The 25,825-nt window shown below is 53.6% G+C and overlaps 7 protein-coding genes across 7 annotated transcripts; 4 read left to right on the top strand and 3 right to left on the bottom strand.

Annotated features, from left to right (window-relative positions):
• Positions 1 to 75: 75 nt before the first annotated feature.
• EV422DRAFT_523502 (FAD binding domain-containing protein) lies at positions 76 to 2,450 on the bottom strand. The gene is made up of 3 exons (XM_053069919.1): positions 1,337 to 2,450; positions 365 to 1,261; positions 76 to 292 (listed from the first exon to the last, which is right to left on the bottom strand). The coding sequence occupies exons 1-3, from the start codon at positions 2,228 to 2,230 to the stop codon at positions 236 to 238; spliced, it is 1,848 nt and encodes a 615-aa protein (XP_052927313.1). The 5' UTR covers positions 2,231 to 2,450; the 3' UTR covers positions 76 to 235.
• Positions 2,451 to 6,743: 4,293 nt separating this feature from the next.
• Positions 6,744 to 8,172, bottom strand: EV422DRAFT_523498 (uncharacterized protein). Its single transcript, XM_053069918.1, has 3 exons — positions 8,068 to 8,172; positions 7,685 to 7,832; positions 6,744 to 7,373 (listed from the first exon to the last, which is right to left on the bottom strand). Exons 1-3 carry the CDS (start codon positions 8,100 to 8,102, stop codon positions 7,077 to 7,079), a joined length of 480 nt encoding a protein of 159 aa, XP_052927312.1. The 5' UTR covers positions 8,103 to 8,172; the 3' UTR covers positions 6,744 to 7,076.
• A 768-nt stretch (positions 8,173 to 8,940) lies between these two features.
• Positions 8,941 to 10,693, top strand: EV422DRAFT_494425 (armadillo-type protein; the record flags this gene model as incomplete). The annotated part of the gene is made up of 2 exons (XM_053067744.1): positions 8,941 to 10,274; positions 10,348 to 10,693. Coding segments are annotated over 2 exons (1,680 nt in total), but the record flags the coding sequence as incomplete, so codon positions are not given.
• A 1,574-nt stretch (positions 10,694 to 12,267) lies between these two features.
• On the bottom strand, positions 12,268 to 13,547 carry EV422DRAFT_523492 (uncharacterized protein; the record flags this gene model as incomplete). Its single annotated transcript, XM_053069917.1, has 4 exons — positions 12,268 to 12,857; positions 12,920 to 13,035; positions 13,110 to 13,278; positions 13,300 to 13,547. The coding sequence occupies 4 exons, from the start codon at positions 13,542 to 13,544 to the stop codon at positions 12,287 to 12,289; spliced, it is 1,101 nt and encodes a 366-aa protein (XP_052927310.1). The 3' UTR covers positions 12,268 to 12,286.
• Positions 13,548 to 13,743: 196 nt separating this feature from the next.
• EV422DRAFT_523487 (MCM2/3/5 family-domain-containing protein) lies at positions 13,744 to 17,090 on the top strand. The gene is made up of 12 exons (XM_053069916.1): positions 13,744 to 14,068; positions 14,135 to 14,261; positions 14,338 to 14,460; positions 14,534 to 14,703; positions 14,775 to 14,936; positions 15,008 to 15,089; positions 15,161 to 15,356; positions 15,418 to 15,563; positions 15,628 to 15,711; positions 15,776 to 16,096; positions 16,161 to 16,273; positions 16,342 to 17,090. The coding sequence occupies exons 1-12, from the start codon at positions 13,920 to 13,922 to the stop codon at positions 16,844 to 16,846; spliced, it is 2,178 nt and encodes a 725-aa protein (XP_052927309.1). The 5' UTR covers positions 13,744 to 13,919; the 3' UTR covers positions 16,847 to 17,090.
• A 114-nt stretch (positions 17,091 to 17,204) lies between these two features.
• Positions 17,205 to 22,977, top strand: EV422DRAFT_523486 (uncharacterized protein). Its single transcript, XM_053069915.1, has 8 exons — positions 17,205 to 18,205; positions 18,265 to 18,532; positions 18,600 to 18,645; positions 18,711 to 19,210; positions 19,283 to 19,472; positions 19,545 to 20,117; positions 20,182 to 20,658; positions 20,731 to 22,977. Exons 1-8 carry the CDS (start codon positions 17,432 to 17,434, stop codon positions 22,724 to 22,726), a joined length of 4,824 nt encoding a protein of 1,607 aa, XP_052927308.1. The 5' UTR covers positions 17,205 to 17,431; the 3' UTR covers positions 22,727 to 22,977.
• A 617-nt stretch (positions 22,978 to 23,594) lies between these two features.
• EV422DRAFT_523484 (S-adenosyl-L-methionine-dependent methyltransferase) lies at positions 23,595 to 25,825 on the top strand (the record flags this gene model as incomplete). The annotated part of the gene is made up of 2 exons (XM_053069914.1): positions 23,595 to 25,569; positions 25,700 to 25,825. Coding segments are annotated over exons 1-2 (1,927 nt in total), but the record flags the coding sequence as incomplete, so codon positions are not given.

Genomic DNA, 25,825 nt, shown 5'->3' with positions numbered 1-25,825 from the left:
ATCGAACGAGGTGGTGGTTCCTGGACGAACGGAGAGGCATTTGGGTACGGGACTCAAGTAGGTAGCTGGGACAGTATTCTTCGTGTAAATTTTTGATTCGAACCATGATAAGGCAGCTATACTGATACATAAGCACAAAGAAACGTGAATACAACAGCAAAGAGATCGGGGAAACGGACAGTGCAGGGAAAGGAGAGGGATCGGGGTTGGGGTATCAAGCAGGGTTCCAAGAGTTCTACTTCTTCAGTGTGCCAATGATTGTCTCAGGCGCATACTTGGCAACGACCTCGGGCTAGGGGGGGAACCGTGTTAGTACTGGATTTAAGAGAGTGGAAGGAAGAAACCTGGAAGCATATTCACAAACCTTGTGCAACATGTTAAACTCCTCAGTTGCATCACGACCAGCGTAAAGCATGATCGCCTTCTTGCCTCCCGGGTGGTCAGGCAAAAAGTTGGTCGCATCCAGCACCTGGCCGTTAACAACAACCCAGCAGTCCTTTTCCGTGTTATGCTTCGCAACCTCCTCGAGCGTGTACTCCTTGCTCGCAGCTGGCTTGCCCTTGGGTTCTGGTCCAGTGTTGGCCTCAGTGGGGCGGGGCTCGGTTTGCGATGCGGCGCCCTCGTCGGTAGAGGCGGATGAGGAAGAGGAACCGTCGTCGGCGGCGAGGGTGATCTTGAGGCCGTTGACGGAGATGGAGACCGGGGAAGAGGCAAGGTGGCCAGCGATCCCACCGACACGACGAGCAGCGGTGTTGTTCTTGGACAGCTCTTCGAGGATGTAAGTGGCGGCGGTGGCACCAGCGACACGGCCGTAGACGACACATCCGAGGAGGGAGGATCCACCGAGACGGTTGGCGCCGTGCACACCGCCGGCGACCTCACCGCAGGCGAAGAGACCGTCAACGGGCTTGTTGTCGCCGTGACCCAGCACGCGGGATTGGTCGTCGATCTGAATTCCGCCCATGGTGAAGTGGAGGACGGGGGTGACGATGGCGACCCAAAACTCGTCGTCGGGGACGAAGGGGACGTTGTGGAAGAATTTCTTGCCGAAGGGGTCCTTCTTCGTGCGGGCGATCTCGTTGTATTTTGTGTAGGTCTCTTCCAGAACCTTCACGTTGATGCCCATCTCCTTGGCGAGGGCGTCGGCTCCCTTGAAGTGCTTCATGAGACCACGGCCCATGTAGTGCTTGCAATGCCATTCGATCTCCTTTCCTCCCTTGCCGTTCAGGATTAACCGGAAGGGACCCTTGTTCTCCCACATCTACATTGGGATCAAGAAATTAGTTCCAAATGTTCAGCCGTCAACTCCAGCATCCCCAATTTTGGCCGTTCTCACCTTGCCAGTCACGTAATCACGGTGTCCAAGCTCATCACAGAAACGGTGACCGTTGGCGTCGAGGAGAAGACCTCCGACACCACGAAGAGCTTCAGCGGCAAGGAACTTGACCTTGGCGTCGGGCTCCTTGAGGTCAACAAGACCAGTTGGGTGAACTTGTACCTTTTCCATGTGCAACGTGTTTCCACCGATGGCCTCAGTGAGCTTGATACCGTCACCAGTGCAATGGTCTCCGTTGGTAGTAGGCAAATCGAGCAGCTCAGGGCGGTACTTCTTAAGGAGAGAGGTAGCGGAAAAATCGGCAGCGTAACCACCAGTGGCGACAATCACCGGCCCAGATTCCTTGTACGTCTTGCCATCCCTCTCATACTCCACACCAACAACCTTTCCATTCTCCTTCACGATTTTGTTCACGTTGGCCTTCTTGATGACCTTGGCGCGGGTAGGGGTGTCGTTTGCGATATCTTCCAGACGTTCCATCAACGCGTAGGTGATTGTCATACCAGGGAACATTTCCTTTCCACGGTGCGTACGGGGTTGGGAGTGACCACCGAGACGCGACACCAGCGAAAGGTCGACCTTGAAGTTGTCCTGGATCCATTCGACGGCGGCGCCAGATTGGTACGTCAGGACCTTGGTGAGTGGGGGCACGATCAGATCACGGGCAGATTTCGCGGAATCCTCGTAGAAGATCTCGGAGGTGTCTGGAATCTTCAGCTTGCGCTGCGTAGCGGTGTTGGCTCCGTTGATACCAGACGTCGCTTTGGTAGAGTTTCCTCCCAGGAAACCGTTCTTGTCGAGAAGGATCACGTTCCCGCCGCGCTCCAAGATGGTGTGAGCAGCGGACAAACCGGCTAGACCACCGCCGACAACGATAATGTGAGGAGAAGCCATGGTTTTGGAATTAGGCGTTTGTTGAGTGTGTCGGCTGTGCGTAGTATGCTCGAGTGGATGGGATATTGGACGATGAGCTTAGAGATCGGCCGTTATGGGTTGTGGGGAAAAGGGCCGGTTGAGAGAGGAGGTGACTGTGCTGTGGAAAGGAGGTTTTATGCGGAGCAGCAACTTTTAATAATAGAACTCGCAATAGAACTCGCAACATCATGGGTTATAATAGCCCGCCGCCCCTGTTCAACATCCTTCCCCCCCCCCCCCCCCCCACCCATCGCCAAATTGGTTCCGTGGGAAAACGAGAGGTTGCTGTGCCCGCCCCAGCACATCTTGGGCATAATCATCATCGACCCTCTCCCACATGACCATGGCTTGTGCCCCCGGGGATCCTCATCTTGCATGTGCTTGCTGTGCACACATGTCCAACATTTGCATCGTCAAATCCTGGGACTCTCCTCGGAGCCCCCTGCCCCTGCCCCCAAGAGCTTCTCCCAAATTAATATGTATTAGAAGGCAGTCCCACATGCATTGTGGTCGACGCGTCTCAAAGCGAAGCATGACTTGCACAGAGGTTTGTCACCGGCGAGTGGGAGTAACACAGAGCGTGACCCTCCATTTAATTGAAAGCAATCACTACGCCACACTAAGCCGCATTTCGCCAGCGTGTTCTTCAGTTAGCAGCGTCCTCCTCCCAAAACGCGTCAGTTTCCCGTCTTCTCCCAAATCCCCCTTCGTCAAGATCTCCCAGAAACCGCAGGACATTCCGGCACACGGACACGGTTACAAGGTCTTCGAAAGGGGACAACTGCAGAGCTGTTACGACACGTAGAACCGTTTGAGTACTTAACTTCAGTGGCTGGGACACATTCAACAAGGAAAGACTGGACAGCCAGAGCATCTCAGGCGATGGTTACCAGACTACTACTGCAAGGAGGAGCAAAAGCACTCAACACCGCCAATGGAGCCGCGCAAGTTTCGATACTGTTGCTTATGGGTCATGTCCACGCACCCCCTTGGCGAGCCGAAGGCACTTCCTAGTGTTGAAGAAGGGAATCGGGTGAAACCTTAGGACGCACCCGTGGTCAAGTTTGAGCGAGCGTCCGAAACGGCTTCGCGACCCGAAAATGGTCTCTTGTCGCAGTGATATCCGACGGGACATGGATCTCCTCGGCTGGATATTTGGTTAAAGACCAGAAACAGGCAACCAGTTCCGTCGCAAAATGGAAATACAGCGCCCATGCATGGGGCTGTGTGAAGCTAAGTCATGGGCGAGTGAGACTTGCCTGAAGGAAACCTTTATCCTGAAGTCCCCACGAGCGCTATAAGAGATTGACGCGAGAGGCTGATTGCAGTGCATACAGGACTGCTCTCCTACAAAGGGAGCGAATGACCGCAGTTCACTGTGGGCTTTGGCCTTCCTCCCGATGTATCGCTGGTGGATATATATCGTAGCTTACGGCATGTCGGAGACGTTCAGACAATTAAGGTGAGAGGGGGCGTAGCAAAAGGAATCTGAACATTGGTCGATCCCTGTGGACATCCGCTGCATCCTCGCTCTGCGGGTTAGAGACGCGAAGGTTGTAGCAGTTGTGGGGCAGACAGAGCGCGGAAGCGCCGGGGCGAAGAGAATTGTACTTACGTCCACCAGCGACACCCAAAGGCGAGCCAATCGTGGACATCCATCCACTCCACAAAGTGACTCGGCTTACGGCCGCACTCTCAACTCACTCGGGGGCCCCTCGTCAACCGAAGAAAAGGCGTGACTCTCGACACGAAGTTGAGTTCATGGTGCGATATTTCGTTGTTGGACTTGCTGTCTCCGACTCGGACCTCCTGGTGTCGCCCGATGGCGATATCTTGGTTTCGGATGGCTCGAGACAGAGCGTCATGGCGGGATGGACGGAATAAGACTTTTCTTGCATCCGGCGGTGTGCGAAATTTGCAAAGGAGTTCGCAGAACGAGCAGAACGAGCGTGGGTCCGTCCTGCATCCATTGACAAGGATGCGTCTCGCGAGAACTCCTGTGCCGTGACGCACTCCGTCTGTTATCATTCATGGCCGAAATGGACGAAGCCACCACTCTCTTTACAGTGCATTGTTCCTTGATCGTCGCCTATGGAGATAACGTCGGAGGAGCTGCTTCGTCCTCAATAGCTCAGCGAGAGCTTGTTTTTGGACACGTATGAGAACTTGAGAATTAACGCCGGGCTTCTGGTATCCCTCTCTCATCACGCGTAATGCCCGGAAAGACGTTCGGGCCGGCTTACGGGTTTCATACGCAAAGAGCCGAGAACGGTTCGTGGGACCTGATGTTCACCAAGCGGCACCTTTGTTCGCATGGAAAGCCTCAATTCCGGTTAAGCTGTCGCATCGGCTCGCCGCAACCAGAGTCCTTCGAATTTTGAATTGGATGAGGTTGATACGACAGCAAACGCCAAAGCCACACGCTCTTCCCGCAATCGAGCACGCCGACAACGACAGGTTGGAGCGACAGCGCACTTATGACTAATATACATGGCATCGACGACCAATCATTTAGCGCGAATAGCGGTTGTACACTGAACAGTTTTTTAGCAGAGGGGCATGCTACACTTGGAAGTTGGAAACAGATGTCGACATAGAGAGCTGCCAGCACCCGGGCGCCGCGACTGGGAAAAATCTCCTTTCGAAAGTCGGGGCCCCGCAATGGAACGCGTTTGCGACGCGTTTTGCTGACATGAACACAATCACGCGTCGGGGGCCAATGTGCATAGGTCGGAGACGTACCCCAAAAACCAGCACCAGTCCTGAGCGGATTCGAATTTTATACTTGGACATCATCAATTGCCCTGCGAAGCTACTTTGCGCTGGCCCGCAACACTTCTCCGATCGCTGCTTGTCAATTAACGGTCGAGTGGGTGAATCCGTCGACACCCGAGGATGGGTGTTCGCATCATCGTGCCTGATGATTGAGCCGGATACTTGTTTTACCCACGCCTGCGCCGTGTCGGCGAAACAGAGCCATTTGAAAGCGAAACGCCGACGCTCCAGGTTTCTTTGCCCCATTGAAGAACGTAGCGTACGCAAAAAAATGACCAATACCATACATTGCTGCCACTCACACAGGCGCAAGCAAATGGGCGGCGCTACATGCCGATCTATATCGCTACCCTCACCCATGCGTCGGAGGAAGCTTTGCCTTTCACCGTGCCTTTCATACCACCTTGCCTTTCAAAGCTACCGCCGTTGGAAAGATTAGAAGATATGAGATCCGTCGTTTCCGTACGAAGCGCGAGGCACACCGAACCCCCATAAAATAGGATCTAGTCAAGCGAATCCTGCGTCTTCCGAGCAAGCAGTGGTGCGGTACTGGTTGAACCAGGTGATGCAAAGGATGCCGCCACTGCCGTCGCGCAGGCAGAGGAGACGAACTATGTTGATAAACAAATGTCAGCAGTTCTTTTGCAAGAGCTGCAAGCCGCGAGCAAATAATCCCGATCGATTGCTACCAATAGTGGGACCCGCACTAACCAATCAGTTCGCACGACATGAAGCACTTGTCCGCGCAGAGGTCGGATCTCGAAAATTCGTAACTTTCGGATTGGAATCGAGGGCAAACAAGGATTCCCAGGGGAAAGAAGTTCTTAAGGGAGGAAGACGTCGTGGGCTTGTCGCCGCGGCCGTGCACAACCGTCTGCGAGGAGCGATCCTCGCAATGCGGAAAATCACATCACATTCGCGACTTGCTCCTCTTTGCAATCACACTCTCCGAGCGCTATGAGGCCCATGAGGACATCGCACATGGTGCGTACATTCCAGGGTTCATTCTCCTATCCATTGTGTCCTCTGTGCAGAGGTCTCAACTTCGACCATCATTTCAAAGTCTTTGCATGAAGGAGCACATCGCGATGGCCTGCCTCTGGACAAATTCCACACCTGTGTGGCGGTGGGGTTATGCGTGAGTTGTGGGACATGAGTTCGGGCTACTTCGTCGATGTGCGGTCAGTTTCATGAGGAGCAAGGATATTCCTGAGGGGAGCCCATTGATGCTTAGGGTCAATCTACCCGTGAAATCCGGCCGTGGGCGTCAGTCCGCGCGACTGGCCCGCGACAGCAACACTCTTGCCTCCGGCCGATTTGAGATGCGATCATGGCGTCCGGCGCTGAGGGGGATGGCGCTTTTTGCAGGCGCTGAGGAGATGGAGATACATTCGGGATCCGGGTTAGACGAGTAGTAAGGGTTCGGTGTCGCTGGCAACGTAGGAGCCGCCCGCGGGCGGGCGACGAAAATGATTCACGACAGAGATGGGTTAATTACCCTATTTGCTTGTCCAGAATCCCAGTGCGCATCGCTGTTACTTAATATCTCATTATCAGTCTGGGTCTTGGGTCAGTTGTGTTAGATGGACCGGCAGCATTCCCTTACAGACGAAATCGATACTTCCCTCTCCGGTCTGAGGTAGATCTATAGACTAAAAGCCGGAGCTTCAAATGCGCTGGTGCTCCCCGGTTTTGCATAAAGCATAAATGGACAAACGGGCGAAATGTGCATGCATTTGAGAACATTCGTGGTTTGTAGTAAAAGAAATTAAATAGACATGCAAAGACGTTGGAAGCGGGTCGTTCGGATAAGCCGTTGGGTTCCAAGACGCTTTGCCGACGCTTATACAAGCATGTCACCATAAGGTTAAGAGAGGTTTACAAAAAGGGGCGGAACGAATGACGTAGGAAACGGCCTTCTGTTCCGCAAACAAGAAGGAGTCGCTGCCGCCGCTATAGTTCGAGACTACGTATGGATTCGAAATGATGCAAGGGCTTATTCTTCCGAAGGTTGTCGGTCGAAAAGGACACGTGTAGATGCAGAGAGAATCTACACCACCGCCGCCGGCGGATCCGTCGCATGTTCCGGTATTCTCCCCGCATCCCCCGCAGCTATTGTCGTCGCCGTCACATCCTCCATCTTATCCGCAGCATTACGCGGCGGAACCAGCCCAGCATCCGCGCCATCCTTCCTCCTTCCGGGCCCGTTGTCGGTGAAGAGCCCCGCGGCGGCCTCGGCTTCCTTTTGGGTGAAGGGGGCTTCTTTGAGCACCTTCATGCGGCGTTTGTGCAGTTTGGTGTTGTAGTGGTCTTGCAGAGAGGCGGATGTGGTGAAGTGGCGGGCGCACTGGGACGGTGAGGGAGAGATGGTGAGCGTGATTGCGTGGGGTAACAGGCACTCCGGGAGCCCACTCTCAAATATCCGTGTTGTGCGTCATGGCATTTCATGATGATCCAACCATCGGCCTCGCTCTCCCATCCCTGTTTCGTTCTCCTCGATCGTCAATCATGAAACCAAGATCCTTCTCGTTGGCGCTAATGAACAAAGTTCCCGCGCGCAAACAAAGGCTCACTTCTCTGGTCCCACTGAAAATCCTATCTCATCCGTAGTCCACACATTGATAGTTCCCACCACCCACAATCCACAAACATACACACCTGTATGCAATAGTTCTGTCCCATTCCCGGCAGATCAGCATCCTGTTCGGCGTTATTGTATTGTTCAGGATTGGCCAAGTCCTCGTGTATCTGGTCCAAATCCTTCACACGAGCACGGGTGCGCTTTGCTCGCTTTACGTCGCGAATTCTAAGTGGGACGAAGGTTTGGAAAGTACATGTGAGTTTCCAAGCTGATTATTGGTAAGAGAGCTGTCCACGAAGCTCCCCAAGTCGTCATCCATGCCCCTTCCCGTGAGCACGCATTTTCCCGCCACTTGAATAACAAATGCTCCACTGACGCCCGGTCGCTGTGTTGAACAACGTTTGACAGCCAAAGCCTCACGCTCCCCGTCTTTCCGCCTGCGAGACCACCGAGTACTCACCCCCTGTGTGTTTTTGTCCTCCTGTATCTAGTCATTGCGTGCGACTAATATATATATGTCTTGTTGAACGGCCCAAAATGTCACTTCCACTTGTCAACTTTCAACTGAGCACTGGGCAAAGCAAAAGCGAAACATGGCAGAAAGCAGAGAGCGAGAGAAACGCGGTGACTGCTCTTGTGCGACGCCGTGTCACCCCTCGCGCTCCACCGAACTCCGGGAGCTCGGCACTCGAGGAATTCAAACGTCAAGTTCAGGCTCCTTGCACATCCCGTTTCCATTTTTTCTGAACTTCCCACTGCGTCGACATTGGACCGGAACTTGTATAAGAGGTCGTCGAGCCAGCGCTCATATAGACTACTTTTGCCCTGTCGTAACGGCCCTCAAAAAGGTTCTGATTATTGAGCGACAACAGGAAAGAACAGCGTCATGCCCGAAGCGGTGCATAAGAAGGTGAAGAGGGGCAAGCGAGGTGGAAAGAAAGTCAAAGATCGAGAGGCAGGAGCTCCCGTAGAAGACATGAATCAGGAGGCTTCTGTCGTAACATCGCAACCCGATATCGACGCTCCATCAGTCACAGCTACGTATGAGCCTGCATTGCATTCCGACCGTGCGCCACCGGGCGCAACTTCCACTGGAGAACCACAAAAGAAGAAAACCAGGCGTGGAGGACAGAGAGGAAAAGCAAAAGCGGAGGTCGCGGAAGGAGCTACTGGAGTGAATGCGGTAGCCGTTGGTTCAGGCCGCACGGCAGCCGAAGAGGCAGCGTGGGAAACCTGGGACCATGATCGGTCGAAAGACGTCGAGTACACCAACCGCCCACCACAGCCCTTCTTCGGCGTGATGGCACCGGACGACCATCAGTATTTCCTCAGCATGGAAAAGGAGCTTGACACCAAAGAGTTCGAGTCGGAGGAGGAGAAAGCTCTGTTTATCGGCGCCATGTTCAGGGCCATGGACGGAAAAGAGTGTATTGTCGCAGCCGATCCCGATTGCTCGAGGGTCGTGGAGAAGATGTTGCGGTCGGCGGACGATTTCCGAGTACGGGTGTTCACGGACCGTTTGAATGGACAGTTCATCGAGCTGTTCAAGCACCAGTTCGCATCGCATGTATGTCAAACACTCATATACGCAGCTGCTGATGTTGTGGACCGCGAGATCAAGGGAACATTCGTCGTCGAGGCGCCTGAAGGCGACGAAGCTGCATTGGAAACTCTACCGACGATGACCACGCTCGTCGAACAGCTCTGCGAGCAAATGAAAGGAGAATGGAAGGACCTCATGATGGACGCGTACGCCTCCCACTTGGTCCGGGCCGTACTCTGCCTGTTGTCCGGCGATCCGCTAGCACAAGGCGAAGCCGAACGCAGAAGTAAGAAATCGAAAAAATACAACTCCGAGCACAACAATACTTGGAAACCCAATCCCGCCAACGCGCCGAAAACGGGTCGCGCCGGCGTGTCCGTCAAACGCACAGTGCCTCCGCAATTCAAAGAGGCCTTGAAGGAGATCACGCGTGAGGTCGCCGAACAGATGGAGATCATGGGCCTGCGGACCTACGCCACACATATTGTAGCCAACCCCGTGCTCCAGCTCCTCATCTCCCTCTCCGACACATCCGAATCCCTTATCAGCACCCTCCTCGCGGTCGAGGATTCTGCAACCTGCCAACTGAGCACGCAGACAGACGAGGAGCGGCAATTCATGGTTGATCTTATCCGTCACCCGGTCGGGTCTCACCTCGTAGAGAAGCTCCTCGCCGCCGCGAGCGCACACCTGTTCCACCAGCTTTACGTCACCTACTTCCGCGGACAGCTTGAAGAACTCTGCTTGCACCCCGTCGCCAACTTTGTCGTGCAACAGCTGATCTGCCATACGCGCAACGGCACCCAATTGGAGGTCTTGCTCGACGAGCTCATCCCGTTCTTCCCAACGCTGTTCACACATAGGCGACCTGGTGTCGTCGTCAAGGTGGCAGAAGCGTGCGTCAAGCACCAGACTGGGAAATGTCAGAAAGAAGTCGTGAAGGCTGTCGCTAACGCTTTGAAGGCTACTGCTCCGGAACAGAGGAAGCAGTTGGTGAACTTGATTCTGTGCTTGAAGCCGTATGGCGCGTTGGGTGAAGCTGCGAAAGCGGATACGAACGGATCGTTGATTCTGCAGAATCTTCTCCTGTTTGACGAGGATGCGAACAAGATGGTTATTGACAGGTAAATTTCGTTTGGTGCCCATATATGCGATTTATGGAATGTATTCACGGATCATTTTCCATTTCAACCACAGCTTTATGTCCCTCACACCCGAAGAAAGCCGCAACTGGGCTTTCTCCCCGACCTCATCCCGGGTCCTCGAACAATTCCTCCTCTCCTCCACCATCAACCTTAAAGCCAAACGCAAACTCATTCGCTCCTGGCTCGGCAAATTCGCCACCCTCGCCGCCGACAAATTTGGCTCGCACACCGTCGACAAGGCCTGGGCAGTTGCGGATATCGGTCTGAAGGAGAAGATTGCCGAGGATCTGTATAACCATACCAAGACTTTGCAGAACAGCCATTTTGGGAAGTTTGTCCTGAGGAATTGTAAGATTGAGACGTATGGGAAGCGGAGGGAGGAATGGGTGGAGAGGCAGATGGGGCATGAGCGGAAACGGGATATGTTTAAGGAGTTTTTGGATGATGATGATGCGGGGAAGCGGGCTGCGAGCAATGACGAAAGTGGGAAGAAAGCGAAGAAGGCAAAAGAGCAAGCTGACCCCTTATGGACGACGCACCAATTCGACGCGGGGATGGCAGCCCTTGGATTCACTGGTGGGCGTGTGGGTGACGCGGGCGTCGTGCTGCCCGGGAAGAAGGAGAAGATCGTCAAGGGGGATAAGAAGGATAAGAAGAGCAAGAAGAGTAAAGCGACGGGCGCTGCTAAGGAGTATGAGGAGATCGAAAAGGTAACCTCAACTACTTTTAGCATTCCTCCGTTGCCATATCATACTTACATCCCGCCTCCTGCATCCACAGCTCGCCCTCTCAGACAACGAAGACGCCCCAACATCCACCGACCCCACCGCCGATGCTGTCATAACCAGCGCAATAACCAAAGAATCCAAAGACGAGATCGAAAACCTGTTCCAAAAGAGCAAGAAACGCAAACGCGCCGACGGGCATCACACGTTCAACTCTGACGCTGAAGAAGAATCAAATGACGACAGCGATGGTGATGACGCCACCCTTGCTGCTGTTGATGTTGTGGCGACACCGCAGTCGAAGAAGCTGAAGAAGGATAGGGATATCGTATCGGTTTTGGAGGCGATTTCCGCGACGAAGAAGAGGAAGAAGGGGAAGAGTGGGGAGAAGGAGGAGAAGAAGGAGAAGAAGGAAAAGGAGGGGAGGAAGAGGAAGTTTGAGGGGTAAGGTGTGGGAGAAGGACGGAGGTTGTAGTTAGGTTAGGTAAATTATTGCATAGCGTACGTATCTTTTTCATAGTGCATGAATCCATAAATGTGAGACATCCGGTTGCGTGATTTGGGAGCCACATCACATCTTGAAAACAAACGATGGATGATACGTCAACGAGCTCATGGACGGTCAATTTGGCCAACCGAACTCCTCCGGGATTTGCGAAGAAGGGAAATGCATCTCGCTGCCTCACGAGTCTCAACTTCAAATCCACACTCAAACAACAAAACCAACGCACGCAAACTACACAAAAAGTAGAAATTTCAACGCCCGGTAAAACCGATGCTGCAAGCAACTGCCAAGATCGTTCGAACAAAGGGTATAGTTCATAGGGAATGCCCTGAATGATACCATGACACAACAAGTTACAGAAAATACAACAAAAATTGGGAACCACCCAAAGAGTCGAGATCGAGTGAGAAAAAAAACGGCGTCGACAAAAGGGGACATATCCTACGGTCATAGATACCCTCTGCGTGGGATGTTCTCGCCCACATCACCCCGCTTCCGGGCTCATCTCCGCCCTTCCCCCAGCTCCATCTCCCGTCTTTTTCTCACGTCGCCGTCCAAAACTTCGCTAATCACATCTCGGTTTGTGTGTCTCACACCACCGCGAAGTCTTTTTTTGTAGCAAATACAGATACTTGATGCCTACGCCGTTCCCAATGCCAATACAGCTCTCCAATAATTCGCTCATACGCTTTGCTATGCCAATAGACACGCCTCCATACACAATGAGTTGGGTTAACTTTGAAAGCTACGTAGGGTTGGGTTCATCCCCCCCGCCCCCCGTCCGTGCTCTCTTCCAATATCGACTTGATGCAAGAAAGTAAATCCATGTCAGGCGCACCGCAGGTTGCCTTCAACCAATCAGAAAAGTGCCGCTGCTGAATCGACATGAGGAGTCCAGCATTGGTCTCTAGGGCCTCGAAAAGCTCGGGAAGGACGTGCTTGACATACTCGGCAACGTAAGCCGGATGGGTTGCGCACAAGAAAAGATTCTGCCCGGCAGCCGGAACATTGGTACCAGCAATATGCTGTCCGATGAACACACCAGGCAAGGCAATCAGAATAACAGGGCCGCCGGAGAAGCCAGGCAGTGTTGTACAATCGTGTGTCGCGATTCGCAAGCCCTGTTGAACGACCGCTCCTGGAGAAACATTCAATACATCTTCACGAAACAAACGGCTCAGCTTGGTAACCATGCCCATGACGGCCTTGATATACTGATCGACATCTTGGCAGCGTAATTCGCCTACAATATCTGTGGCGGCCGCCACTGCGTCCTCTTCTTTTGGAGCGCCAGGAAATCCAGCAGTGACCACGTATGCATCGGCCAGCATGCTGGGACCAAAACTTGGCCAACCGTTCGGTTACTCTTTAAAAATGTAAAGTCGTTCTGATACTTTAACCCGGAGCTATCCACTGGATCCTTGTCTTCTACACCTTCGGCTTGAGGGAGCATGTGATGAAGATGAGGTGGCAAATCAACCAAGTCGTCCGCTGGGCGAATAGGAGTAGCCTTGAAGCCTGCCGAGATCGAATTGCTGTCCGACGTGTTATGGGTCGTGCGGAATTGCAGGCGAGCGGCCGTACATTCTCCATGGGCTGTATATTGTGTCTGGCGGTCTGCAACATGGTGGGTGCAACATAAAACGCCGTTCCATGGAAGGTTGGGGGGTTGGTGGTCCCATCGTCGGTGGGTCCCAATACGCGAAGCATGACTGTCGTCGCTTGGAGCTGTGGACCGAGATCCTTAGGGCCCCTGATCATCAAGGTGACGTACGGATTATCATAGTCGTTCAGTTCTGTCGCGGCATGGTGCCATTTCTTCAGGTGATTCTCGTTGTAGGTGATTTTTTTCTTCTCCGGGTTATACTGGTAGGCAAATTTCCAGTCCAAAGGAAGGGTACTTTCCGAGCCCTGGAAGCGCAAGGCTGTTTCATGTTCCCAAAATTGGGCCAGATGAAAACCTTCCCCTTCACGGTCGGGAGGAATGAGAATCGATGGGCGCTGTCTGGGCTCCGACATTGCTTTTTTCAAGGTCGATTGCAGTAAAGGTGAAGTTTCCGAGTAGATTTCTAGTCTGCGGCCTTAGACGACTTGGGCCATCGCGTCTTGCGCAAAACGACACTTTTTATACTGTAGGCTCGCCAAACGCTCCAGCCGAGGTTTCGGACATTTCGCGCCCTTCCATTTCGGACACACGTTTCGGACACGATCTCTTTCTCTTGGCTTGAACGCTTGTTTCCGTCAAGTCTCCATTCGGCTTGCGCACAGACGGACTTCAGCTCTTCAATCGCCTTCTCGTTCACCCGTCAAGTGGAGCCTCGTTGGAAGCCACTCGTTGTCGTATTGGCCACCTCAAATAAGCCTTCAGTACCCTCAATTCCCGACCCTCGCATCATGGCAGCAGCATTCGGTTGGGATGCCGGACGAGTGTTCAACACCCAAGTGTACCCCAACTCCTCAGGCGACGACTCCCGTGCCGCCATCGAGAAGAAGTTTGTGGAGTTCCTGAGGACGTTTTGTATCGATAATGTGTATATCTACAGGTTCGTGGCATTCGTACGCATACGATTCTTTCGAGAACCTTACTCATATTGCGTGAACGCCGATAGAGACCAGCTGCGCCAAAACTTGATTATCAAGCAGTACTTCCTGGAAGTCGATATGGCGCATCTGATGAGCTATGACGAGGATCTGACGAATCAGTTGAAGGAGAAGCCGGCTGAGTATCTCGCGTTGGTATGTTTAGCATTGAAGATGGCTGAGCTTCGGGTTGATTTGGCGTGTTTCTGACGAATTGACTTCTGGGTTTCAGTTTGAAGATGCCGTGAAGACTGTAGCGAAGCAGAACAATTATGCCACGGAGGCTGGAGAGTTCCCGGATTGTCAAGTCATGTTGCTCTCCAATGCCAACCCTCTGCCAATCCGATCGTTGGACGTAAGTGGGCTGGGGGACCACGAACGATGTGGCATCGTGTTCGCAAGCTGACTCCCACTCGTCATTCACACAGGCGCTCTCCATTTCTAAAGTCGTCCGCCTTTCTGGAATCATCATCTCAGCATCCACACTCGCCGCCAAGGCAACGTATGTCCACATCATGTGCCGGTCCTGCCGTCACAACAAGGTGTTGCCCGTGAATGGAGGATTCGCCGGTGTCCAGCTGCCGAGGAAATGCGATAGGTGAGGCTTCAAGGGGGGGCACATGCAGACGGGTCTCAGTTCACGGGCTGACCACTTTTGGTGAATTGCAGCGAGGGAGACGGGAATTCCAGTAACCAGTGTCCACTGGACCCGTACATTATCGTGCACGACAAGAGTAAATTCGTGGACCAGCAGACGTTGAAATTGCAGGAGACGCCTGGAATGGTGCCTGTTGGAGAGCTTCCACGGCATTTGCTTCTCAGCGCAGATCGGTGAGGGGGCTCGCCGTCGACTTAGCCTATGGTTTCCTATAGAGTGTCTGCTCACCATACGCTTTGCACAGACATCTGACAAATAAGGTTGTTCCTGGGACACGCGTTACCGTCACTGGGATATTCTCGATCTTCAATCAGAATCGCAATAACGTATGACCCGCCCATCGTATATAACCAAACGTCAGTCTCCGGATTATAGCTCACATTTGTCTTGTGAGTAGAAAAACACCGGAGCGGTAGCCGTCCGATCCCCATACCTCCGCGTAGTAGGCATGCAAGTCGACATGGACGGAAACGGCCGCGGAGTGCGCACCTTCACGGAAGAAGAGGAAGAGGAGTTCCTGCAAATGTCGCGCAAGGAGGGCTTGTATCAGGAGTTCTCTTCAAGCATTGCGCCATCGATTTACGGACATGCTGGTATGTACGCGGCAATAGGGTGATCTTGAGAGGCATTCAAGCTGACGAGCTTCGCGTGTAGATATCAAAAAGGCGATTACATGCCTCTTGTTCGGCGGGTCGAAGAAGGTGCTTCCCGACGGAATGAGGTTAAGAGGAGACATCAATGTGCTGTTGTTGGGAGACCCGGGAACTGCAAAATCGCAGTTGCTGAAGTTTGTGGAGAAGGTGAGAGCTGAGAATGGATGTAAGGTAGCTTTTTAAGACTGGGATGGCTGACGAGCTTGGAAAGGTCTCTCCTATTGGAGTGTACACATCTGGAAAAGGAAGCAGTGCTGCGGGTCTCACGGCCTCCGTTATCCGTGATCCGGGAAGCGTAAGTCATACGGAGTATGAGGATGTCAATGTACGGGCAGAAAACCAACTCAACTCCCAAATAGAGAGAATTTTACCTGGAGGGCGGCGCCATGGTCCTCGCAGACGGCGGTGTAGTCTGCATCGACGAGTTCGACAAGATGCGTGAAGAAGACCGTGTGGCCATTCACGAAGCCATGGAACAGCAAACCATCTCCATTGCTAAAGCCGGCATTACGACGATCCTCAACTCGCGGACCTCGGTGCTGGCAGCCGCCAACCCAGTGTTTGGGCGATACGATGATATGAAGAGTGCTGGAGAGAACATCGACTTCCAGTCGACTATCTTGTCGCGTTTTGATTTGATTTTCATTGTCAAGGATGAGCATAATGAGTCGAGGGATAGGGTGAGTTCATGTCGTTAAGGATGCGATTGTTTTCGGACGCAGGGCTAACAGTATTCTTGCGCAGACAATTGCGAGGCATGTTTTGCAAGTGCACATGAACACGCACGTGAAGGAGCGTGAGGCTGCTGGTGACATCAACATCCAGAAGATGAGGAGTTACATCAGCTATTGCAAAACGTAGGAGACGGGGTCGCGTGGACGCGGAATCAACATTGAGCCCGGGACTAATCTCTCCGACACCACAGAAAATGCGCCCCTCGCCTGACTGAGGAAGCCGCCAAAAAGCTCAGCTCCCACTTTGTCGAAATGCGTAGCAAAGCACGGTCAGTAGCGTCCGACAACGGCCCAGCCGCCAAGTCCGCTGTCCCGATCACAGTCCGTCAGCTCGAAGCCATCATCCGCATTTCCGAGTCCCTCGCCAAACTCACGCTCTCAACCGTAGCCACCGAGCAACACGTCGACGAAGCCATGCGATTGTTTAACCACTCTACGATGGACGCTGTGCAAAGCGGGCTCGTGGAGGGCTTTGACTCGCGCTCTAAGTTCTCGGAGGAGGTGATGAGGATTGAAGAGCAGATTAGGCGACGATTAATGCCGGGGAGCAAAGTCAGTCTGAGGGTCGTGAAGGATGAGTTCTTGGCTCAGGAGTTTAGCCCCGTTGCTGTGGATCGGGCGATTGATATCTTGGTGAGGAGGGATGTGTTGCAGTATGTGGACAGGAGGATGAAGCTGTTGAGGACTATGCGGTGAACGAGACGTCGGACGTTTGAGGTGTGGGATAACTATGGGAGGGAGAGAAAGGCGAGGGATTGCGGCGTTGGGCTTTTGCCCCTGGCGATGTCGGCGTACGGCACTGTGTATATAGGACGAGAGGTTGAAACCGTTCCATCGGATGACTGTGCACAGCTTTATTATTCGATTTTTGAGCGAACTGCTCCCCTCCGTGCTGTGACCGCTCTGGAAAGAGAAATGTTTGATGTGCTCTTACTCGCCCTGATGCTTCGTGAATCTGAGTCTCGGAAGATTGTCCAGGCCACCGGACAGACGCGGAATGTGACGCGTTTCCTTTTGAATTCTGTCTGGATCTGGAGTTCGAACCAGGGCAAGCGCCGGGAATACGCAGAAATTGTCTCAAGACTAGGCCCATCAGAGGCTAATTCGGAAAGTGAAAGGCGATATTGGTGTGCGTTATTCTAGGCCCTCCAAGCGTTACGGAGAAGCTGGTGAGACGGAAAAGGACGGGGGTTCGACAAGGGAAGACAAAATCGCCCTGGAACAGCGTCTTCTCAGGGCCGCTAATGGCACGGGGAACTTTGGCTTGCAGCAACACCTAGGATGTCGCAGGACTCTGCCTTTCAGTCCTTCGGGTCGCCCTCCTCCCGCGACCGGCCCATTCCGAACGTTGTCTTCGTGATAGATACCGGTTCTTCTACTCTCACCACATCGGAGGCCGGTGGCACAGCACAGTCCCCTCCCGACTTCGAGACTTTCATTCGCATAACAGTTTTACGGATACTGCTATACTTTCATATCCATGTGGATCCCCGCTTTCGATGGAGCTACCAGCTGTTCGACCTTGGCTCAGTTTCCACGTTCCATAAAGCCGTCACGAAGCACGCGCGAGAGTTCATTCCTGTGACGTTGGCAGAGTTTGCGGCGGATTTGAACGGGCAGCTCGAAAATCAGAGTGGTATCGAGAAGGAGGATGGGGAGGAGCGGTCGCCCTGGGAGTCATCACCGTCGTTTGTTGAGAAGGTTTCCACCACACTCCGGAAGACGTTGACGGATTTTCGGTGGGACTGGGGAGGGTCAGGCTCGTCGATGGTTCTACCATCTCCCGTGAGACCGAGGAAGCAGATGACGGATGGCGCGGCTCCTGTGAGGCTTCGGAACTATATGTACTTCATCTCGGCGTTACCGAGCACAGTTGCGGACTTGCGGACGTATGTCGGACTTGGCGGTGCAGAATGCGGAGTATCGCGGTGCTTGGAGGTGATGCAGCAGCATCTGCTTGGTGGGGGGCTGTGGAGCGCTTTCCTGGAGAAACGGGCTGCTTTATCATGGATCACCACTCCGAGCCTCCCGAGTGTGCAAATAGAGGACAACAAGGTATGTTCCCGCTACAAACACATCCCACCGAGAAAACCTTCTGAACGACCAAGTTGTAGAACTTTGAGATTCAATCCACTCTCTCGTGTGTTCTTGCAGCCCTGGGTGGCGTCCTAGCGCCCGGAGCTCTGATGACAGATGCCATCTACGGCGTTCCTTTACCGACGCTGATGAAGGTGCTCCGGCAGAAGGCATTGTACCCTGCATATGGAAAGGAGCTCGTGATGGGTAAACCCGCAGGGACGACTCGGCGATGTTTACCTCTCTCGCAAAAGAAGTCGGCCTTCAAGACACAGTGGGAGGGAATGCTCATCGATGGATATGCAGGTATTGTGGGAAGGTGCTGAAGCTACAATCTACGTACCACATTGTGCTAACATTCACACCCTGGTAGAAACTGAGCAACCTCATGTACCTATAGTCATCACACATGTTGCCGGGTATGTTAACATGTACACCGCCCTTGTTCCCGTTCACTCGTGCTCTTCTCACACGAATTTTATAGCGGCGACGAACCGTCTACAGGAGAACGCAAATTGCTCGGGAGAGGACCATCGCTCAGCTTGCCCAGCACTGCGAATATCAAAGCTCTACCGTTCGCCGGGGCCAAGATGGAAATAGTGCATCGATTTCATGCCCAGTTGCTCGACGCGGAATGGATGGAGAAGGAAACATACCAATGCGTCTCGCCGCTGCTGGACACCGCTGGGACTATCTCATTTTGGGACGTACAGTACACAAAAAAGGAAGTGTTGATGGTGCAGGTACATCTTGAACCCAACAGTATGGAAGACACCTCCGCTGCAGAATCGAAAGGGATGGCTTTGAATGACCGCACAACGCCAAGTTCTTCGCCATCCGAAAAAGTGGACCTGGAACCGATAGAGCGCTGTGCGGTTATCATCCCCATCATGCCGGGCTTCGCCGTCCTGCGATTGATCAAACCAGATTCGGAAGACGATTGTATCGGCCAATGCGACCTTCCAGAGGACTGTCTCAGCTATGGTAGGAGAGCGTGTGCATTCCGCAAGAAAGCGTCGTCAGCCATTGATTTCCCCCAATTCTCGAATCACACAGGCGCAACCGTGGATGATACTTTGCTCTCCCAGTGGTACAGCAATGAACTCGATCAACAAATCCACAGTATGATTTTCAATGGGGAATCAGCTCGGGACTCAGTTAAGCAACTCTGCACCGCTACATTTGACATCTGGTATCCCGAAATGGAGGACGAAAGACTGCGCACGCGCTTGGAGCTGGATGCACGGTATGGCCCGTTCCAACAATCGGATGATAACTGCGTTCGTCATTCTGATGCTCACACGCTTCTACCCAAAAGGCCTCCCCCAATACCACCTCCATCACCGAAATTCTCGTCGCCGTTACCAGCCCCCCGCTCGTGCCGCAAGTCCAAAACTGCCGGAAGGCCTTTGGGTGACTGTGTCTCGGTGGATGATATCGTTCTTGCACTGAAGAAAGGGTACATGGACGTGCTACTGGGACATAACTCCCTAGCACAATTCATGGACACGTCATTGTCCAACGTTCACGAGGCGATAGCGTCCATCGTTTTCACAACGGTCGGGCCGGCATCGCCAAGCCGTTCGAAATACAATAGGGCCAACCGCGCAGCGATGAATACATTTTTGGAATTTGTGTCGAGGTCCACGATTCGCGGCGTTACGGCTCTAGAGCAACGATTTCGATCCATATCCGAACTATTGTCACGAACAGCAAACGAAGCATCGGAGCCTGACGATCCAGCTCGTGTACAAATCCCGCACGTGGACCCCGATGAGGCCAGAATGCTCACCAAGTGGTGGGCAGGCGTATCCAACACGGCGTCGCTAGACCCAACGGTTGACCTGGCTAGGCTTTTGAGACGCAAACTTACCCTGATGAAGACAGAAGAGTATGGACCGCTTTGAGAAATTGGCTTATAATCCAGCATGCGACTCACAATTTCTGTCGCTTAGAGCAAAGCTGCAGCTCGTTCTCCTGTTCGACATGCTCCGCATTCACGTTCAAGACAAGGTCGAACTCCCCGACATTTCGCACTGGTTTGCATCTCCACAACCCCCACCCGCGGAACCTTCAACAACGACCGATCCATCACTTTCAAAACGCAAGCGCAAATCGATGACAAGCGCCTTAGACAGCTATATAGTCAGACTTCCTAAACGCCGGAAAAGCGATATGCCGAAACAGCGACCAACGGCTGTGCCAGAAGCAGAGTCCGAGACTGCTGACAATCACCCCAAGGAGAACGATAGCCCCGAGGAGACGAAAGCTGTGGAGGCAACGCCTATCGTGGACCGCAAAGCAATGTTTGTCAAGGCGATCGAAGAGCTGATGGATCGGATATGTATATGGAACGCGGTAACCAGTTTCGATTCTGGACCCGACGAGTCGACCCTGTTGAAGACATTTGTGGAGCCCGTGCTTATTAAATAGTAAGTGGTGCAGGTATCCTGTTCTATTAGGAATCTAAGCGTCTTACAATTCGGATCTTGTTTTCATAACAGCTACAATTCATTCTTCCCGGACATTGTTAAGTCACTCTTCATCAAAGCCGGTGGGGACCCCTCGACTCAGAATCCGGTCCCCCCGTCCCCTTTCTTCAAGAAGAAGCGCAAGGGCAGCAGTCGAATCGAGACGAAAGTTGGAAGCGGAATGAGTGGCGTCAAGCGAAGTGGCAATCGAAGTAGCAAAGCTAACGAGCGCCGACGAGGGGTGCTAGTCAGCAATGATGCGAACGCGAAACCCTCTACCACCAGCCGGGCGGCAGCAATGCCCGCTTTTCTGAGAGGGTTGGGAAAACGGCAGATTTCCCTTGCGGGCATGCCGAAATCGAATTCCAATGGCAGCAGTAGAGATGCGGGTAAAAAGGAGTCGGCAACGTTGGCGCAGGGCCAGTCGGCTTTCATGAAAGAGTTGAGACGGTCCTCAACGGCGTCCTCTACGGCGTCAAACTCGGGACCCACTGGCAGTTCGCAGCCTCTTGGCCGACGGAGCACGACTTACTCGCTGACGACGAAGAATGCCACAAATCCCGGCTTGTCTCGCACTGCCACCTCTATCTGCGCGGGGCCCATCAGCAAGTCCGGAAGAAGCGGTAAAGGCAGTGGCATGGACCCTCTGGGCCAGGCTCAACGCACGAAGTCGATGCCCGCTTTTAGTGAACATGCCGATAATCCTTTTTGGGACGCGCCGTCATCGCCAACATCGTCGATAGCTTCTGTGAAAATCGGTACAGGGAAGACGCGGGGATCAGTTCCTTCAGCGACATTCACGCAGCCACCTCGCAGGTCGTCTTCCGCGTGGTCTTCCGTGTCGTCAGGGAGCATGGAAGCACTGGGGAGCAAGACGGATGTGAACCCCGCAGCGGGCAGGACAGGCTCGCTTCCGCGGCCTTTTGCCGAATTCGCGAAACCGAAACTGAACAAGGCATTCAACGCCGCGCAAGAACCTGACGAGGAAGTGTTCGGCCGTAAAGCAAAGGAGAACACTCATATTGAGAATCCTTTCAATACCAGCATTGGCAGCCCGTCGCGAGCAAAGGCCACCGCTATTCCACATTCGCCACAGGGACCTTTCCGCTCACCTCTGGCAAAACGCTTATCGTCGTTTGCCACCTTGAAACGCGATTCATTCGGCAGCACGCAATACACGGCTTCACCGGCCGCTATAGATGCGGAGCTGAATCCGTTCCTCGTCGCAGGCAATGACAATGTCGGACCCAGACCCAAGCGCTCGCTGGGCGCTGCGTCTGGATCGCCCACACCACGAAAACGAACCGCGCCGCTTTCGGGAGGCAATGTAACGCCTGAACCTAAAAAGTCCGCAAGGAGGATGAGCCGTCTGCACGGTGAGCTGCCTCCGCGGCCGCCGGTGTTCAGCACTCCTACTGGTAGCAGAAAGAGGCCTGTGGATGCAGGTGATGGCGTGTTGCCTCCGCGACCGCCGGTGTTTGGTACACCGGCTGGGACGAAAAAGAGGTCTTTGGATGGAGATGACTTGTCGCCATCGGTTCCTACCACAGGGTTATTCAAAGATGCGCAGGGACGTCCTGCGTACCAGACCGTTACTCCAACCAAGGCGCGCTCGGGTTCGAGATTGACTGTAAGCCAGATGAAGTTGAGAAGAGAGTACCAGGCCGGCACACCCCCACCGAGACGGGCCAGCGGCGGAGGCACCAAGTCAGCCTGTACGCCGAATGCGCCGTCCGACCCGACAACGCCGACTGCGAAGCGTACTAGCGATGTCCATCGGTCGCCCAGCGTCAAGCGCGGATCGCAGGGGAATGCAGGATCGTTACACGTTCCCAGCACGACTCCTCAAGCCCACGCGATGCAACGTTCACCTAGCCGCTTGCACCCGTCGGTCACGCCCAGTACCATCCGTAATCACAACAATGCCATTCGAAACACGCCGCTGGCTACACCGGGATCGTGCCAGCGACTTCAGAGCATGTTGATGGAGTTTGCGGATGATGATGAGGACGGGTTTGGGTGGGATTGAACGTATGGGGATTTCAGGTCGAGGATCATTTATGTGATGAGGGTTAGAAGAAGGCATTGACGGGATTTCTGTGCCTGCGCACGATTTTGGAAAGGAGGAATTGCTTGGGAAGTGGGATGTAAGGGGCAGGAAGCAGAGAAACGACCACAATATGTACAGTCACGGCGTCTCGGTTCATACCCACATCGATGCATAATAAGAATGAAATATCACAATCCGTGAGAAACCAATCGGTTTGGGAAAATTCGCAGACAAAATGTAAGCCCCGTATCTGTACGCAGCGCCAAGTCCCTTGAATCATCGTGCGGTCATTTGAGGGCTATATCCAATATCATTCTGCCGGCTGTGCGCGGGCCACCTGGGTGCGGACGAAAACCCAGATGGTTCCCATGTCGTTACCATCCCGCGTCGCGGAGTTCGAGCTGTGGCGGTTTTGAGGCACCTCAGCGACTGCACACGAAGCGGGAACTGACGAGGGGAGTGGCATGCTACAGCCGGCTTCACATCGACACAGAGGGGTCCAGGCTGTGGGAAGAACATCTCAAGTCAGCTTTCTTTCTGCCTTTTTCTGATTGAGCGCCGACCAGAGCGCTGACGCTCCGGCTTCGTTCGATAGAGCGAGCTGCTTCAAGCTGCTCTGACGACTCAGGCGTCTTGGAAACAACCTTTGGGTTGCCTGACACTGCCTTGCCGAGTCCCCGATCGCTACGTATTGAGACGTGGCCGCCCTTGCGTCCGGGAAAGAGCCTAAACCGAATCGTAAAAATGTTACGGGCGCTGAGCAAAATAATCTAGCCTTGTGGTCACGTGCAACGTAAGGCATGTCCTGCTTCTCTGAGGTTTTTCTTTGACATATTCATCATTTTTGCAAACACTTGCACTGCGTTTGGCAAAGGGCAACTGTATTGGCAACCGATATCTGGAGTACAGTACACTGGACTCAGCGCACAGCGTGGCTTCTTTCCGTCGACAGGAGCACAATGAAACGAGAACTAGACGAGGACGCGACAGAGGTCGAGGCTGAGCCAGGTGCTGAGCCAACGCTCACCGAAGGAGTCCTTGCTCCCGACAACAAGAAGGTCAAAATCGAGGATGTAGCCGAAAGCGCTCCCGCATCCGTGCCAGAAAGCACCCCCGTGGAAGCTCCTGCTGTCGCACTCACCGACTCGAACGCAACGACGCGCTTCCGTTTGCGCGTGGACAACCTTCCTAAGTATGCCGACCGCAAGGCCGTTGAGAAAATCTGTAGAGCAAACGGAGTGGAGGGTTTGGATCAGTGCAAGAAGGCACCAACATGGAACTACTGCTTTCTGGCTTTCGAGACGGAGGAGGCGCGGAAGGATGCGATGGAGAAGCTGCAGGGGAAGCCTATGAAGGACAAGGAGTTGGAGGTGTCCTTTGTGAACCTCCAGGAGCGCGAAGGCATGCGAGACATGAAGGGAAAATCGCAACGTGATGTTGCAGCAGGCAGGGAGGATGCCAATGACACACGCACACCCGAGGAGCGAATCGCAGATCAAGTCAGTCCGCTATGGCGGCAATCTTACACCGAACAAGTAGAAAGCAAGCGCAAAATGATGCACAAGGCACTCAAAAAGTTCGGACAGGATATGGAACGTTACTTTCCACGAGATTACTTCAGGAACAGGCAGGAACCGCCTGAAGATCTTACCATAATGTCTGACATGACGTCGGAGGAGAAAGCTATTCGACAGCTGGCTTGGTTGAAACCTGCACAGAAGAAGAATGGCGGCGTCCCGTGCGAGTTGCTGGAGCCCGTGCATTCCCCGCAATTGGAAGGGTACAGGAACAAATGTGAATTCACATTTGGATGGAACTCGGAAGGAAAGAAGGTCGCAGGGTTTCTGTTGGGACTATTCAAAGACGGCCTCGTCACGGTCATCGAACCCACAACAACAAAGATAGTGTCCCCCGCAGCTGCTAATATCGCGGAACTGTTGTCTTCATTTGTGCAATCCTCCGACCTGGATCTTTACGACCGCATCAACAAGGTCGGCTTCTGGCGACTCGCGCTTGTCCGCACCTTCCGAACAGGCGAGAACATGGTTGTGGTGCAGTACAACCCAACGGGGGTCGACGAAGCGACGGTGCTTGCCGCCCAGAGCGCCCTCAAAGCCCACCTCGAACCGACAAAGGATACTCCGACTGGTGTTACGACTCTCCTCATCCAAGAGCACGATGGCACCTTCAACGGTTTCATAGACGGCGCCCCTCTGAAGGTGCTTTATGGGTCGGGCAGTGTTCACGAGACGCTACTAGGGTTGAGGTTTCGGGTCTCCCCAACAGCGTTCTTCCAGGTCAACACGGAAGGGACGGAGCTGCTATACTCGAAAGTCCGGGAATGGTGTGCGCTGCAGGAGGTGGAAGCCGAAAGGGTGGGCAGAGGGCTCGTTACCGCTGGGGAAGTGAAAGCGGCCCTACCTCCACCTATGGAGACACCTGATTCAAACCAGAGTACCGTTACCGCCAGCCCGCCCACAGAGGCGACTGCGTCAGAAACCAATAACGGGGCAGCATTATCTGCTTTCCCACCCCGCGCGAAAGATCTGTCACCACCAGGCACTATCCTTCTGGATCTTTGTTGCGGAACAGGCACCATCGGTCTGACCATGGCATCTCACGTGAAAAAGGTCATCGGCGTTGATATCATCGCATCCGCCATCGCCGACGCCGAGCATAATGCCCAACTGAATGGTGTCTCCACCACAGCGACCACCACCGTCGACGAGGCTAAAGTCGTCTACTTCGCCGATCAGGTTGAAAAGGTCATCAACCAGGTGATACATGAGTATGTGGGGAAATACGACGACGTAGTTGCAGTGCTGGATCCACCGAGAAGCGGAGTGCATGTAGATGTGATCAGGACGGTTCGGGCATGTGAGGGAATCAAGAGGGTGATATATGTCAGCTGCGACGCAGGACAAGCGTCTGGCAACTTTGTTGAGTGAGTACCTTTGTCTGCGTTCTCCGGGCGGAAATGTTCTGTGGTTACATCATGTATTCGCGTGCTTTGTGAAATAGGGGGGCAATCGCTCACGCTGCCTCTCCACTCCAGTTTATGCAGACCGACCTCCAACA

The sequence above is a fragment of the Fimicolochytrium jonesii genome (assembly GCF_025526975.1).
Source record: "Fimicolochytrium jonesii strain JEL569 chromosome Unknown EV422scaffold_6, whole genome shotgun sequence".
NCBI lineage: Eukaryota > Fungi > Chytridiomycota > Chytridiomycetes > Spizellomycetales > Powellomycetaceae > Fimicolochytrium > Fimicolochytrium jonesii.
The sequence above is the reverse complement of the archived record's forward strand: the minus strand, read 5'-3'. Positions and strand labels throughout refer to the sequence as shown.